The sequence below is a fragment of the Gopherus evgoodei genome, chromosome 2, assembly GCF_007399415.2.
Source record: "Gopherus evgoodei ecotype Sinaloan lineage chromosome 2, rGopEvg1_v1.p, whole genome shotgun sequence".
Lineage (NCBI taxonomy): Eukaryota > Metazoa > Chordata > Testudines > Testudinidae > Gopherus > Gopherus evgoodei.
Genome location: NC_044323.1, coordinates 192,504,263 through 192,521,738, shown reverse-complemented (window position 1 = coordinate 192,521,738; position 17,476 = coordinate 192,504,263). Strand labels below are relative to the sequence as shown.

The 17,476-nt window shown below is 41.0% G+C and overlaps 1 protein-coding gene across 11 annotated transcripts in view; it reads left to right on the top strand.

Annotated features, from left to right (window-relative positions):
• The window catches only part of ZNF236 (zinc finger protein 236), a 194,944-nt gene that overhangs the window by 50,293 nt on the left and 127,175 nt on the right, over nucleotides 1-17,476 (top strand). For 10 of the 11 annotated variants that reach the window (XR_003999074.1, XM_030552614.1, XM_030552611.1 and 7 more), the window contains exons 9-11: nucleotides 6,029-6,232; nucleotides 7,303-7,531; nucleotides 15,376-15,648. Coding sequence is in view for 10 of the 11 variants with exons in the window: in XM_030552614.1 (XP_030408474.1) it covers nucleotides 6,029-6,232; nucleotides 7,303-7,531; nucleotides 15,376-15,648 (706 nt within the window). In the remaining variant the exon portion in view is untranslated. The remainder of the gene's footprint in view (nucleotides 1-6,028; nucleotides 6,233-7,302; nucleotides 7,532-15,375; nucleotides 15,649-17,476) is intronic. The other variant, XM_030552613.1, reaches the window with a different exon arrangement.

Sequence of the window (17,476 nt, the reverse complement as noted above, 5' to 3'; positions counted from 1 at the left end):
AAGGCCCCATGTCACGTGGCAGGATCAACACATGCACTCCCTTGACGTCCGTAGGGCCCTCGCCTTTTATATCAAGCATACGAAGCCGTTTAGGAAAACAACCCAGCTTTTCGTTACAGTGGCCGAACGGATGAAAGGCCTATCGGTCTCCTCGCAGTGCATTTCCTCATGGATCACCTCTTGTATCCGTGCTTGTTACAGCTTGGCCAGTGTCCTGATCCTGCGTCTCACAGCTCACTCCACGAGGGCCCAAGCCTCGTCGACCGCTTTCCTGGGTCACGTTCCAATTCAGGAGATCTGTAGAGCTGCTGTTTGGTCATCTGTACATAACTTTGCAGCTCACTACACGTTAGTTCAGCAGTCTAGAGACGTTGCCGCATTTGGTTCAGTGGTTCTGCACTCAGTGATGTCTAACTCCGACCCCACCGCCTAGGTAAGGCTTGGGAATCACCTAATTGGAATCGATATGAGCAAGCACTCGAAGAAGAAAAGACAGTTACTCACCTTTTATAACTGTTCTTTGAGATGTGTTGCTCATATCCATTCCAAACCCACCCTCCTTCCCTGCTGTCGGAGTAGCTGGCAAGAAGGAACTGAGGGGGTGCTGGGTCGGCTGGGGTATATATCCAGTGCCATGAAAGCGCCACTCCAGGGGGCGCCACAGCCAACCCACCAGGTATTGCTAGGGTAAAAATTTTCCAACAATTGTGCAGGCGGCGCGCGCGCACACCTAATTGGAATGGATACGAGCAACACATCTCGAAGAACAACAGTTACAAAGGTGAGTAACAGTCTTGTACTTTTTTGGCAGATTTTAACTTGTTTTGTTGAATCATTCTGTACAAGGTCAACTAGCTTTGTTTGGTGAAAAGTGGGAAAGTTATAAATAATCAAGAATAAATACCATATATACTCGTTCATTAGCCCATTTGTTTATAAGCCCAACCCCCCAACATGGTTAGGTAAAAATAGCAAAAAACGTACGATCCTTTCATAAACTGACCCTATATTTGAGAGGTCGGCAAACTTTGGCTCCCGGCCGTCAGGGTAAGCTGCTGGTGGGTCAGGACATTTTATTTACTTGGAGCATGGCTCCATGCCTGCAGACGCTCCAGGTAAACAAAATGACAATGTATTAAATATACAATTCAATGATTCCATAGAGTTTAAAATCATCGCATTTTGGTGCAGACCCATTTGTAAGCTGACCCTTGCTCTTTGATGGGTCATTTTTTTTTTACCCAAAGAAATTTGGCTTATGAATGAATATATACGATAGATTACCTGAGAGGAGAAAGGTATTGTTATATTGAAGAAATAAAATAAGGACTTGAAAATACTTTCTTATGAAGGATATTTTAGCTAGAATGCTTTGGAATACAGTATACATGGTCTGTTAGGTTTGCAAGTGGCATTCTGTATATTTTTTGCATGACAGCTTGGTGCTAAAGAAAGACAAGGGCTTAATATGAATAAGACTCAGTTGTCATGTATGTATATGCCAGATTATTCAAAAGCTTTCAGACAATACTCAAGGCAAACCTTTGCCGGAAGCTGGGAATGAATCATAGATTATTAGGGTTGGAAGGGACTTCAGGAGGTCATTTAGTCCAACCTCCTGCTCAAAGCAGGTCCAAATCCCAACTAAATCCCCAAATGGCCTCCCTCAAGGATTGAACTCACAACCCTGGGTTTAGCAGGCCAATGCTCAAACCACTGAGCTATCCCTCCCCCCAAAACTTCACATCACTGCATTGGCTGGGATGGGCGACAGGGAATGGATTACTTGATGATTACCTGTTTTTGTTCATTCCTTCTGAGGCACTTGGCATTGGCCACTGTCAGAAGATAGGATACTGTGCTAGAGGGACCTTTTGTCTGACCCAGTATGGCCATTCTTACGTTCTTAACTGGTCACCCATTTCCCCCTCTTATCATTAATTGATAGGAGAAGCCATTTTTATGCAGCAGGTGATTAAGCAGTCAGTGAGCACTCTGGTGGTCTGAATTTACACTGCTTCTAGCCTTTGCTGTTTCCTCATTATGAAAGAGATGTTGAGCGAGTGCTCCAGAAAGAAGCAGGTGTACAGAGAAAGGAGTCTGCTATTTAGTAACTCAGCAACCAGAGCAAAATCAGCAGTGAGCAGGTGGCTAGCAAAGACTGAGTGAAAGAGATTGACCGGGAAACTTTAGTCTACTGTACTTTTTTCTCAGGACTTCATCCCTAGAACAATTGTTGAGGGCAGGTATTTCAGACACATAGTCACCTGCTTAGCATTGCCACTGCTATATACATTTTGCTCTGGGTAAAACTGTCAGAAGGGCCTTATTGCTGATTTTTATATGTTATTACCTACAACTCAAATTTGAAGGCAGTGGGCTGCAACTCTCAAAATTGGGTCTTAAGTCTCTTAGGCACTTAATTCGCATAAGTACTTGTGAAAACCTTTGTAAATATTTTGCTTTCACTAAATGCACTTTTTTTTTGTAAATGGTACAAACCCTTGTTGTTTAAGAGTCTGACAAATACAGTTCTTTCCTATTTTTATGCCAGGAAAGAGTAAAAGTTGTTTTTTTTTTTAAAAAGGTGGGGGAAAAAAAAGCTAAACAATACCATGCTTTTTTATTCTTCAAAGGAATGGGTGGCAGACGTCTTTATTATGGAACAGTAATAAAATATTTGGCTTTTTGTGGTGTATTTTAAGTTGGATACATGATAAGCATTCCAAGTTACAGCCTGGAAGGAAATCTTCATCACTTTTATAGATGATGGGGGAACATTATAGAAATGGTAACTAAAACTTTTCTGTGGTTTTATTGAAACATTATGACCTGTGTTTCAGCATACACAACACCTAGTCTAATGTATAGGTGTACATGCACACACATACTATCTAAACAGATATGAAAAAGTTGTCAAATTGAGTGTTTTCCCCTTCAATATTATGTTCAGCCAGCCCTTCAATGAAGGGTTGTCCTCCTCTTGTTGGAGAATGGGCAGCTTATAGAGCTGTCAATCTAGGACTGCTTGCTCCTCTAAGGACCTCTGTTACATTCTACTCCCAGAAAGTACTATTTCTGAAGTTGTTACACGTCTGCATATAAAATTGTTTTCTGTGGTCTAACAGCAGTAAGTACAAAATGAAGAATATATCTATTGTTGTTCATCTGTTTAGACAGAGTTTCTGTCAAATTGAGATCTGTGCAGGAATCTTGTCATCCTGGTCCTCAACAAGATAAACGCTCTGTGTGTGTGTGTGTGTGTGTGTGTGTGTAACAGGGTGACAAATATCTATTCTTGTGAGTGAGTGTCAGCTCACTTTTTGAATGTTGATTCAGAACTATTCATCCAGTTTCAAGGAGGGAACTACAAGGTGAAACAAATTTTTTTTACCCTAATTATTTGGTATCATCACAAAATGTGAAGGCAAGGTCTTTACCCCATCAGGTCTGCAAGAGTGTATTTTAGCTATGGAAAGAGCCATGGAGGAAAAGCTTTTCAAAATGTAAAACAAAATTACAGTGAAAGACTAAGTAAAATTCATCCTAAAGCCACTTTGGTAGTATGCAGACAGGACTACTTAGTGCACCCTGAAGCAATAATGTGGCTTCTCATTGCTTGAGGAACAGAAGTGAATATTAGCCTGTGTATGCCCAAGAACAGAACTGCATGGCTAGCAAACGTATGTTGCGGAATCCTTGTTAAGGAAATAAAAGAAAAGCTCTCTGAGTAAGAATATATTTGAGTGGTTTTCAACCTGTGGTCTGTGGACCCTTGGGGGTCTGCAGACTGTCTAAGATTTTTGAAGGGGTCTGAACCTGTATTCAAAATTCTTTAGGGATCCACAGATGAAAAAAGGTTGAAAAGCATTGGTATATTCACATGACTGAATCTGCAGTGAGGGCAAAAAGTGGATAAACCCAACAGATTGTTAAGTTAAGTGGAAAGAGTAAGGCTAGCCACCCTGTTTGTTTTTATTCCAGGTTCTAAAAAGGAAAAATAAAATTAGCTGAAGAATGAGTCCTTGGATTTCTTCTTCATCCTTTCTAAGATGAAGAAGAAAAGAAAGAGAGAGAGAGCCAAGATGGGTGGAGAAATTTGATTTTTAGACCTAACAAAAATTATTTTCAGCATTGTATTTTGTTGTTCTGTTCAAAAGATATTTAAATTTTTGGAGTAAAAAGAGGCTAAAGCAAAGAAGTGAAGAAACGGAAGGAGGCATTACCTATATAGTTCAGAGAGGAAGTTTAATGATACATAACTTTCTGGTCTGGAACAGTTTATTACAAAGTGAATGAACTTCCTCATATAAAGGCAGAAGATTGAAGATTAAAACAAAATCAGAAAGATAAACCTGACTTATCTGAAGAATGTTGCTTTAGTATGACTACTTCTTGTTGTTGTTGTTGTTTTTAAATCAACAAGCTTGTAGCTGTTATTGAAGGAGATTTTCCAAGGGACTTGGCATATAAAGTGAGTGAGTCTTTTAAGAAGAAAGCAATCAGTATCATGTGCTTCTTGTTCATTTAGACCAAAATATTTCTCTAAAGAGCTGAAGAATTGGTCCCCAGTAAGGATAAATCTATAAAATTATCTTTTGGATATCTATATTATTTTTCTTTGTGGCAGGTGCCCACAGGAACTCTCTTAAAATAAGCAAACTGCAGATGGCTTGCTGGCAGAAAATATAGTGGCTCAACTATAGTGACTGAGAGCCAAGTAAAGTAATTGTTAGGTTCTGCTGAATACTAAAGTGCCAGATAAATAGAAGAGCACCATCTGTCCTCAGGAAGTGATAAAAGGTGGTCTCCTACTTAAAGCAAATGACAGGGACACTGGACATCTGCAAAGCACCCTAAGTATGAAGTAATTATATTAGAAGTAGTAACTTATTCTATGCAATACAATAAAAGTTGTGAAAAAAGTGGTAGAGATGGGACCAGATGGCTCACCTTTGTTGGCCACTTTCCTATATGAAGAATTGGTTAAGGAGATTTGTAATATGAGGCAGCATTTTGGGCAGACTGCAGGCAGAGAGCCTCAGTTTCCACTCTTGGTCAGAAATATCTCTCCTTGGGGACGGGATATATTAACCTAAATAAAACTTCAAAGAGAAATCAAGATCCCAAAACAAAGTCCACCCAAAAGTCCATGCAGAATGAAGATTTTGCTTCCATACTTTGGTAGACCACTCCAGGCCCTATGGGGTTGAACTCAGTTCTAACTCCCAGGACTTTCTGCTGGAGCCTGCTCACTCCTAGCAGTCTCTGATCCCTGATCATTCCCCCCTGCTTGCAGCTTCCTGCTGATCTTTTTAGGGAAATCTGATTTCTCCGAAATGTGGGTTCTTAGTAATTAGGGTCTTCCAGCCCTGTTACATGGTTTCAAGGGGAAAAGAGAAATTTGTCTCAACTGTTGACTTTCTTTCTCAGCAGTGTGTCTACAGATATGATGAGACACTTATTCACAAAGAGTTTATTTTATATAATTTGTAGACTGTATTACTAAGTCACACATATACAATAGTCCTCTATTTCACAAAAGCTTAACAGCTGAGTTTAACTGTGAAACTATGTATCACTGAGGCATCATTACTTTTATTAAATATGCTGGACAATTTACTAATATACTTAAGTATTTTTTATACCAAAAAAAAAAAGCTTTTTGAAGTATTTTCTGTGATCACATTTACTTTTTTGTGTACCCTTACCTGCAAAATTCATTCATTCAAAATAGATCCCTAAGCTGTGTGAATTGGTGAGGGGCCAATATTTTATCATAAACTTAATTCAAGCTGTAAGCTTATGAAAAATTCCTTCTGGAAGGAGAATAGAGGAGCAGTCCTTTAGTGGAATCAGCATTCCTCAGTGACAGCTCTGTAAACTCCCCAGTCTTACATGAGTGGACATCCCCACAGTGGACAATTAGCAGACATATTTTGAGTAAAGAAAATAGACTGGTAAGTCAAACTTTTTTTATACGTATCTCTTTCATTTTCCTTTACAAATATACTGCTGTATATTTCAGGCCACACATTTTCAGTCTCCACTTCTTCAACAGACAGAAAATCAAGTAACTTCAGCTGCAGGTCAACAAGGGCAACAGGCTGTAACAGATGTCATCCAGCAGCTCCTTGAGCTGTCAGAGCCAGGTCCAGTGGAAAATAACCAGCCCCAGCAACCTGGCCAACAACTCAATATTGCAGTAGGACTCAGTCGAGACATTTTGCAGGTAGAGCGTATTTACATAATAAGTAGTTTAGCATTCAACAGTGTCTTTGTAATTGTTATCCTTCTAGTGAAATCGGCAGTTGATTACAACAATAAGGTGTTTGTATGCCTGAATTGACTTCTTTGCCTAACGGGGAAAAATTGAAGTAATGAAAATACAGTGTGCAGAGTGCAGCAAGATGTTTCTTTGGCCACATTATGTGATCAGATTGGAATGCAATAAATACTAGTTGGAAGTGAATGACACTAAATATTTTTTTAAATTAAGAGTGTCCTTTTTTTTTTTTTTTTTTTTCCTGTTGTCCATGGACCACTTGTGGCATTTAGAGATCTAAATTGTGGCCATCCATGATGAGCCTGTTAAGAAATTTTGTATTTGATTATGAATTAAAAATCTGTTCTCTGAGCTGCACCCTGTAATGTTTAAGCTGGAGTATTTGGCTCAACCGCATTGCTCCAACTCTCTTTCAAACCCATTGCTCTCCAATTGCCTTTTAATGGTTCCTTTGTAGCATCAGGGGCTCAGCTGGCAGAAAGGGAACAGAACAGGGTAGAAAATATTCATCTTAAATATTGGTCGTGGCCCCTTGATCTTTCTCAAATATGTTCAGTCTTCAAACTGAAAAGGTTGCACACTATTTATGTATTAGTCTGTCTTCTCTTGAGCACCAACCAACCACACTGTTCATCTGAACTTCTTTTTGAAACATTCAGGCCTTAATTCTGCAATGTGCTGTTATCCCTGAGCAGAGCCCTATCAGGTCAATAGGGTTCTCTGCAGGTGCAGTGAATTATAGGATCAAAGCCTAAGGGCTGTCTACACTACAGAATTAGCTCAGGTTAATTATAGCACTCAGGGCTGTGAAAAATTTACCGTTTACCACCTTTGTACAGGAAAGATCTCTAAATCTTTGCAATTTTGAAATTCAGCTAAAATTTTGTGGTTGTAAGATGTGATTAAATTCCTTTAATCATAACTGTGTTGAATCGTCTATATAGTTGTTTGAGCAGAGCAAATTTAGAATTTGTGTAGTTTTTCTTTCCTAATCTTCTAGTTTTGTTTTGCCTTAGCAAGCCTTAGAAAACAGTGGGCTATCTTCAATTCCAGTCTCAGCGCATCCTACAGACTGCAGCCAGGCTAAGAATCCTACAACACAGGATCAAAATCCAGATGTTCAGAATCTTTCTAATCATCAAACTGACCCTAATAATGCAGAACAAGATAAAGAGCAAGAAAGCCCAGATAAGATGGATAAAAAAGAGAAAAAGGTTGTAAAGAAAAAATCACCATTTTTACCTGGTAATGTTGGAGATGTTTTCTACATACAACTTTTGTGCAATAATAACTACAATATCTTACAGTTTTCTGTAGCATTTGTCACTGTAGTGTATAGGAACTTCCTAAAACGCATGCAATTGATATATCAATAAAATGCTTATGGAATTTCAAAAACACTAACACTTTATTTATTTGTTTTTAACAGAACTTGTGTGTGTGCATTGGTTTCCTTTTTCTCTACCCCATTCTGTGCCTCCAAGTTTGGATTCTTCCTATTTATCCTTAGTTCAGATTGAAGATCAGTACAGTAAAGGCATTGCTGATACTGCTTCAGTTCCAGCTGGTTGAAGCTCTGTGACAAGGAATACTTAAGCTCCTGCAGCTCAGAGTTTAATAGTCATCTTATGTTGCTTGTTCTTTATGTAGGAAGCAGAGACTTAAGGTTAATTTCAAAACAGGAATCTCATGCCCTACACCATTCTTCAACCAGCTTGGACTGTCTGGCACACTCTGACCACTTATGTCCCCACCCCCACGGGAGTGGAGAAGAGGAACTATGTACCTGCAGAGGGGTTTGAGTTTCTTTTCTTTTACCCCCCACCCAAATCCCTGGTCACACAGGCAGCAACGGAGTGAGTCTGGCAACACCACCCACACTCAACTACAGTGAATAAAGAGGGCCTGTGACTGGACCTTCTGGATCGCAAGGTCTTGTCCTCCGTCAGCCTTCAATTTTAAGTCTCAAAGTACTTGGCTCTATTCACTAAATCAGCAGTTCTCAAACTGTGGGTCAGGACCCCAAAGTGGGTCACGACCCCATTTTAATAACGTAAGAGCAGCTGTACCGGGTCAGACCAAAGGTCCAGCTAGCCCCGTATCTGTCTACCGACAGTGGCCAATGCCAGGTGCCCCAGAGGGAGTGAACCTAAGAGGCAATGATCAAGTGATCTCCCTCCTGCCATCCATCTCCATTCTCTGATGAACAGAGGCTAGTGACACCATTCTTTACCCATCCTGGCTAATAGCCATTTATGGACTTAACCACCATGAATTTATCCAGTTCTCTTTTAAACACTGTTATAGTCCTAGCCTTCACACCCTCCTCAGGTAAGGAGTTCCACAAGTTGACTGTGCGCTGCTTGAAGAAGAACTTCCTTTTATTTGTTTTAAACCTGCTGCCTATTAATTTCATTTGGTGACCCCTAGTTCTTGTATTATGGGAATAAGTAAATAACTTTTCTTTATCCACTTTCTCAACATCACTCATGATTTTATATACCTCTATCATATCCCCCCTTAGTCTCCTCTTTGCCAACCTGAAGAGTCCTAGTCTCTTTAATCTTTCCTCATATGGGACCCTCTCCAAACCCTTATCATTTTAGTTGCCCTTTTCTGAACCTTTTCTAGTGCTAAAATATCTTTTTTGAGGTGAGGAGACCACATCTGTACACAGTATTCAAGATGTGGGCATACCATGGATTTATATAAGGGCAATAATATATTCTCAGTCTTATTCTCTATCCCCTTTTTAATAATTCCTAACATCCTGTTTGCCTTTTTGACCGCCTCTGCACACTGCATGGACATCTTCAGAGAACTATCCACGATGACTCCAAGATCTTTTTCCTGACTCTTTGTAGCTAAATTAGCCCCATCATATTGTATGTATAGTTGGGGTTATTTTTTCCAATGTACATTACTTTACATTTATCCACATTAAATTTCATTTGCCATTTTGTTGCCCAATCACTTAGTTTTGTGAGATCTTTTTGAAGTTCTTCACAGTCTGCTTTGGTCTTACTATCTTGAGCAGTTTAGTATCATCTGCGAACTTTGCCACCTCACCGTTTATCCCCTTCTCCAGATCATTTATAAATAAATTGAATAGGATTGTTCCTAGGACTGACCCTTGGGGAACACCACTAGTTACCCCTCTCCATTCTGAGAATTTACCATTAATTCCTACCCTTTGTTCCCTGTCTCTTTTAACGATGTCACGAGGGATGGCTTAGCCTTTGCTAGGGGAATGGTTGAACCTGTTTCTATGACCTACGAGGGCGCAGGGGTCTATTCCACCTATTTCCTAGTTTGCAAGAAGAAGGGCAGGTGGAGACTGATCTTAGACATCTGTCATCTCAACCACTTCATATGCAAGCCAAAGTTTTGTATTGTCACCCTAGCAACCATCATACTTTTGCTAGAAAAGGGCATATGGTTTATGGCTCTTGATATGCAGGATGCTTGCTTTCATGTAGATATCCGTCCTACCCACAAATGTTTCTTGAGATTCATGGCAGGTCCTCAGTACGTCCAATACAGGATTCTATTGTTCAGACTCACTGGTGCTCCATGGTCTTCACCAAAGTTTTCTCAGTAGTGGGGACCCATCTTCGGTGTCAAAGGGTCCTTATATTCCCTTATCTCAACAACTGATTGATAGCAGCGTGATCCAGAGCGGAGGCTCGAGTCTTGACTTCCATGCTGTTCACACTCCTCTCCTCACTGGGGGTGAGAGTAAAGGTTAAAAAATCAAGTTTGGATCCCACACAGTCCTTAGAATTCATTGAGGCCCACATTGGTATGGTCTCTGCATGTACCTACCTACTGAAGGACAGGTTCCCAACCCTACAAGAACCAGTTACCAAGGTGGTCTCCGGTTCTTCTGTTCCGGTCAGGATTTGCCTTTCCCTTCTTGGTCACATAGCGACCTGCACATACATTACCACCTTCTCTCATCTTTGCTTTCACTGCCTGCAACTGTGTGGCTGTGAGGGCCTATTCTCCTATGCACTATACCAAGGACTTCCTACTGACAGTTCCCCTGCCCCCAAGTTTCTCTCTTCCCTCTAATGGTGGACAAACCCAGGTCAGGCCTGTACCAGGATACCTTTCTTCCTGTCATCACCAAGCATGATTGTCATGGATGTGTCATTCATCGGATGGGGCGCCCACATGGGTGAGCACATGACACAAGAGACTTGAGCCACTCAGGTAGGGTTGCCAGTTTTTGTTGGATGTATTCCTGGAGATTCATAATTTTTAATTAAAGATTCATCTTTAATTCCTGGAAACTCCAGGCCAATCTTGGAGGGTTGACAACCCTACACTCAGGAATCCCAAATGCACATCAACATCCTGGAAATTCAGGCAGTGTGGAGAGCATTTCACTCATTTCTCCCATCCATTCACTCCCGTCATGTTCTCATTGTGTCGGACAATTACCCCCACCATTTCCTGTTTTAACAAACGGGAGCATGATGTCGTCAGTGCTCTGTTTGGAAATTTTTTGTCTTTGGGATTTGTGCATTACCCAGAAGATCCTGGTCTCAGCAGTGTATCTTCCTGGGATTTGGAATATAATTGTGGACTATCTAAGCAGGAAATTCGTGGCTGACCATGAATGGGACTTCCATGACACTGTGGCTGCTGACCTTTTTGACCTCTGGGGGACTCTGACCTGGGACCTCTTGCATCCCACACCAACAGCAAATGCCCCTAGTATTGCTCCACAGTGGGGAGAGGAGTACCCTTTTCAAGGCAGTGCCCCATTCATCCGCTGGTCAGACCAAATCATTTATGACTTTCCTCCCCTACTGTTCCTGCCACATGTCCACACAAGATCATACAGGAGAGAGCGATGGTCATTCTGATTGCTCCATTCTTCTCTCACTGTTGTTGGTTTCCCCTCCTTCTCTGCGTGTTGGCGCGTCCCCTGCCAGCTTTCCTGGAACTCCTCACGTAGCATGGAGGCAGGATCAGGCATCTCAGTCTGCAGATGCTTCACCTAAGAGCTTGGTTTTTGAACAGACATCTTCTCTAGAGCAGGAATGTTCATCAGCAGTACAAGACATCCTCTTGAGTAATCTGTGAGGTGGGTCCTATAGAACCGAGTGGAAGCATTTCACCCTATGGGCCCAGCAGAGGGGTTTTGCCCCTGAGCACATGGACATCCCTCTTCTTCTGGACTATCTCCTGTCCCTGAAGGCATCAGGACTCCCTCTCAACTCCATCAAGGTTCATGTAGCCACTGTCAGTGCCTTGCACCCCCTTGTGGAGGGGCACTCTCTCTGTACGCATCACTTAACTACCAGGTTTTGGAAGGGCCTCCTCTAGACTTAGCCACCTGTTCAACCCTTCGCTCTGCAATGGGACCTCAGTCTTGTCCTCTTGGTGTTGATGAAATTGCTCTTTGAACATATGGCCTCCTGCTCCCTGTCTCTCTTTTCCATGAAGGTTGCCTTCCTGGTAGCTATTACTTCGCAGGAAGGATAGGCAAACTGGGGGCCATGACGGCGGATCCCCGTTTTACTAAGTTCCATAAGGGCAAGGTTTCCCTGCACTTACAACCTTAGGCAGAAAGTTGGGGCATATCCTTCTTTCATCTCAACCAACCTATACACTTACCTGCTTTCTTTCTGAAGCCTCACACCTTAGTGGAGGAATGGCACCTTCACTCCCTCAGTGTTTGGAGGGCCCTGGCCTTCCACCTGCAGAGGATGAAATCATTCAGAAAGTTCCCTAGATTGTTTATCACTCTAGCGGACAGGATTAAAGGTCAAGTAACCTTCACTCAGAGGGAATTCTACAAGCATTATGCTTTGCTATTAGTTATTGTTACTGTTGTCACCGCTTGGCATATAAAGTCCACTGCACAAGAGTGTAAGCATAGACTACAGCTGTGCTTCACTCTCTCTCAATTGTGGACATATTTAGGGTGGCCATGTGGAGTTCGGTATATACCTTCTCTTACCATTATGTCTTAGTGCAAGAATCTACGAAGGATGCCTCATTTGGCAGGCCATTCTCTGTTACATGATTTTATTGTCTTCCTCTCTCCTTCCTCTTAACTAGGTACTGCTTGTTAATCACCCTCGGTGGAATACAATAGGGACATCACTCGAAGAAGAAGAGATTACTTATCTATAACTGGAGGTTCTTCTAGATGTATGGTCCCTATCTGTATTCCAACCCAGCACTTCTTCCTCTCTGTTGTGGATCTGTTTGATTTATGGTGGAGAAGGAACTGAGGGCACAGTTGGTCTGTCCTGTCCTTTATCTCTTCGGACGAAACCATGAGACAGAGCAAGGGCAGACCAATGGACGCTAGTGCTGTCAAAATCTCCAGCTCTGGATGCATGGTGCATGCATATAACCCTTGGTGGAGTACAGATAGGGACCATGCATCTTGAAGAACTTCCGGTTACAGATAAATAATCACCTCTTCTCCAGAGTGGCTGAAGTTCTGCTTGGTTAAAGCCAAGTTCTAGTGCATCTACTAAACTCTCTGGCAGGGGAATTTCAGTTCTCACAAGCACTAAATTATCTGCTGACATATTAGTGCATATGGAATGGCTTCCATCTTGGCTGAAACCAGAGCTTGAACTGAACACCTCCAGAGCTAAAAGTATGACTGAAAAATACATTACTTATATAGAGAATCCCAATGTTGTCTGATGCTTCTCAGTTTTATAGGGAGTTAAAACCCTATTAGGTGTGTAGAGCCCATTTCATACATACCAAGGTACTTCAAAGTGTAACATTAATATCAAAAGTAACGTATTTTAATTTTGATTTTTTAAGCTAGCTAGAGCAAAGGAAAAACTTTAAAAATACCAAATGTCAGTTATATGAACCTTGTTTTTAAAGAAGGGAATTGTACTGCATTTGAATGTGCATCAGGGAAGTTTGTGAAAAGCTGGTGCGCTGGTATTTGCAGCTAGTACAAAGTGAGCCACTGGGAATGACACATAATCTACAAACAGGATTCTAAACATTAAGACTATTTTGCAAATATAGGGAGTAAAATAGGAAAGGTCTTAGTAATAAAATTCTTAAATGTAAGATTAAAGTTCAAAGAATTAATCCTGTTTCTGTGAAAAAGTACATTGCTTAAATTTAATCTTTCAGTTCTGTTCTCCTTTTATAAATGTAAAAAGAACACAATTCTAATTTGTAGCCTAAATTCTTTTAAATTCAGTGGTACATGTATAGTATGTTGACTTAAGTTCTTTCAGGATGTGCACCAAGTAGAATTTCTTTAGGCCGAAAGTTCTTAATGTAAGAGAGAATTTTTCTTCAGATGGCTCTGTATGTTCCCTGCCTGGTGCAGTCTAATGGTGGAACCTTCACAAGCAGCGCCTGTTGGGGTGCTTTCTCTCCCTCCCCCCTGCCCCCGCCTTTAAGTGTTCACAAAGAGTGAGGATATATAAAGGGGCACTACTCCCTCTACAGCCTCAGTTCTTTCCGACCACAAGCGCCAGTCAGAAGTGAACCATGCCAGTCTATCTGATCCTGGATTTTCTCCTACCTCAGAAACAAGGTCCATTTAAAGCTATGTTCCAATCATTATGTAATTAGGACTTTATACTCACCTCCTGAGTTTTCAGCACTGCTTGCCAAACTACCCATAAATGGGAATAAATAGAGCCACTCAGAGAAGAAATGAAGATTATTTATAATCCGAATTCTTCAAGATGACTCTGCACAATCACACTTCCCATCCACCTTCCCTTCTTGCCCAGAGTGCTTGCTTTCTCTGAGTCAGTAGTGGAAGGAACTGAGGTCGTAGACGACATAGCTCCCTCTTATGTAGCTTCATCCTCAAATGTTTTTTAATGCTGATAGGAGGGGCAGAAAAGTAGTGTGTGTGCTCCAACAGGCATTGCTGGGAGAATGTTCCACTAGTAGGCTGCACTTTTTGACTCATTACCCATAGATGTGAATATGCAGTCATCTCAAAGAGCTCTAGTTACAATAAATAACCTTCATTTATTAATGGTGGTAGCCAATCTATTGCATGCCTGTTATCCCTGTTTGATAAGTGTACTGGAAAAGAATATGCTTGGTTACAGTGGGAATTCCATCATAATAATCATAATAGCAAGCCTGATAAAATTTGCGGAGAGAAGATATATTTTTAAAAGTACTAAAAAAGAAAATTAGATAACATGTAGGAAATCCATTTTATAAGTTTGCTCACTAGAGTAGATTTTTTGTAAAGGTCTGGCAAGAGATTATGGAAAGAAAACAGAGAGTAACTTTCTAAAAATAAATCTTTTACAAATAGGCGTAATCAGTTTAATTGTTAATGGAAAATGAAAATATTGGGCATAATATTGTCATGAAGATTAAGGTGATTTGGTGCTGATTCACATGATCTTTAGAATCAATCTAAGAGCTTTCATTTACATTCTTCACATTGTGTTCTCTAGGTTTTTTGTATAAAAGACCTTTCCTCCATTGGAGCTACTGGAATCTGCTTTCAGAATGACTATTAATTCTCTGATATCTTCTTAGTGAATTTGACATTTCTAATAAAACAGTGCTATTTACCAGCTTTCTGCTATTCTGGACACTGTTTTTAATAGTCTATTTAAAACAGACAAACAAACAAAACAAACCTACGTGTCCCCAATTGCAGACCTGTAATCATGATACTCTTTTTTTTATAGCGATCCTGTGAGGAGTATAACAATTCAGTAATAGACTATGCTATGCTTAAATCCTGTCAACACAAATATACAGCTAAAAAATGGATAATATATTATATACTATTCTCATATACACACTCCACACTGTAGAATAAAATGTTACTGTAGGTGTATTTTGTCCTCCTTCGTTACTGGTAACTACGATTAAATAGGATTATCTTGATTTTATTTTAATCGTATTTCTATAAGCAGTGTTTACTCTAAGGGGAAGGTATCTGAGAAGTGCATTACGCTTTGTTTACTAAGTCTTGGCAAGAGTCTTCACTGCTCATTTTTAATTCTCATCTTTTGAATGACAATGTCAATTTATCAGATTGTTTATTAACTTACAAATATAAACAGGCACACATCTAATTTCAGTGTTATTTATTTCAGGTTCTGTACGAGAAGAGAATGGAATAAGATGGCATGTTTGCCCATATTGCTCTAAAGAATTTAAAAAACCCAGTGATCTAGTGCGCCATATTCGAATTCACACGCATGAGAAGCCATTCAAGTGTCCCCAGTGTTTCCGCGCTTTTGCTGTGAAGAGCACTCTCACAGCACACACAAAAACACACACTGGCATTAAAGCTTTTAAGTGCCAGTATTGTATGAAATGTTTTTCCACCTCAGGAAGCTTAAAAGTTCACATTCGTCTGCATACAGGTAAGGCCTGTGAGGTATCCCTATGGTTTTATATGATGATCAGAAGTCCTCCAAGAATAGGGGACAGAATTTGGTTTGTAGATATGAAGGCGATCAGCACCGTCATAAATATCAAATATAGAATGAAGTATTTTGTTTCTGACAAATAACTTCATAAGAATTTAAATGGTAACCCTGTTGTATTCTTGTATTATAAACTTTTTATTCGCCAAATATTTTAACTTGTTCATGTCCCAATTCTCATTGGTGTGTGGCTTTTTTCCACTCCCTTTTCTCTGCTAAACCACAACTGGCCCCCTATGTTGTTTTCTTCCTTCACTCTTGTTTTTCATTTTCTCCTGGAACATATACCTGGAGGGCCAGTTTTTTAGCTATCCCGGGCTTCCAGACAACAACCATTATTTGAATTAAGAAGCTATTGAATCATTGAAGGTGGTCAGGGCTGGCCTTACCATAAGGCGAACTGAGGCGGCCGCTTCAGGTGCCAGGCTGTGGGGCAGCGCTACTAGGACCCAGAGTGTAGAAAATTGTCTGCTGTTGGTGCATATGTATTCTCTCTGCTCTAGATGCACAGAGATGGTGGAGTGTTGTGATGGAGGAAGGAGGACACAAGAGACATAACAGGCAGGCAGGAGAAAAGGTGAGAGGGAATAACAGAAAGCGCAGGGAGAGAAAGGAGGATGCGCCTCTTATTTACCTCTTCAGCACCCTCAGGAGCCTGGACTGATTAACACCAGCTTCTCAGGGAGCTTTCTGTTTCCTGCTGCTTCCCTGAACCCACTTCAGTTGACTGCCTGTTCTCCTCAAGTAGTAGGAGCCAGTTAGGCCCTTAAGACGTGATATTTTCCCTCACTCGGGTCCTGCTACCAGCCTGCTTATTTGTCCCCTTCAGTTGAGTGTTGAGAGCCACTATAGGTGGCACAGAACAGCAGTCATGAGTGAAAGAAGAAAACACCCCTCTGGGGCAGCATTCAGAAAAAGAGAGAAAGCAAAGGAAGCTTTTCTCTCTAAACAGGAAGGAGCTCTCCTGAGATACATAGACACAAATGTTCACAATGAGCCTTCTGGCCTCAGTGAGGATGTGAATGGTGAGGAGATGCCTGATTTTCCAGTTAGTCAGAGTGCAGGTGACCTGGCAGCTACTGCAGCATCCATATCTCCATCTCAAATGGATGTAACCATGCACATTCCTGAAGAAGAGTATAGATCAGAGAAGAGTGTGGTGGAGGCGCAAGAAACAGCTCAACTTAGAAACTTAGTTCCTTAAGTCTAGATGATCCAGGACTGTGGACTCATTTGAACAGTAGCCTGAGGGACTTCCTTGTACTGCATGGGCCATAGCAAGTGCAAAATTTCATGTTCTCCAAAGACAATGAAAATAGAAGTTTCCATCCAACACATTACTGGCATGAAATCCCCAATGGTGACAAAGTGGAGAGGCCATGGCTTATATACCCAAAAACCCAGAATGCTGCATACTGTTTTTTTGTTGCAAACTCTTCCAGTTTAATGTTCCAGCCACGTTGGGTTTTACAGGAACAAAGGACTGGAAAAATCTGGCTAGAAATCTGGCATGGCTTGCGAAGGCAGCAAATCACTAGAGAGCATTCCGTAGGTGGAAAGAACTTGAGATGAGACTAAGGTTAAAGGCCACCATAGATGATCAGCATCAAGAGAAGATTGCATCAGAGTCTCTTTACTGGCAAAATGGTCTGAAAAGGCTTATTGCCATTGTGAGAATGCTTGCTACCCAAACTCTAGCACTGCGTGGCACTTCAGATCAGCTGTATGTGCCAAACAATGGAGACTTCCTTAAAATTGTGGAGTT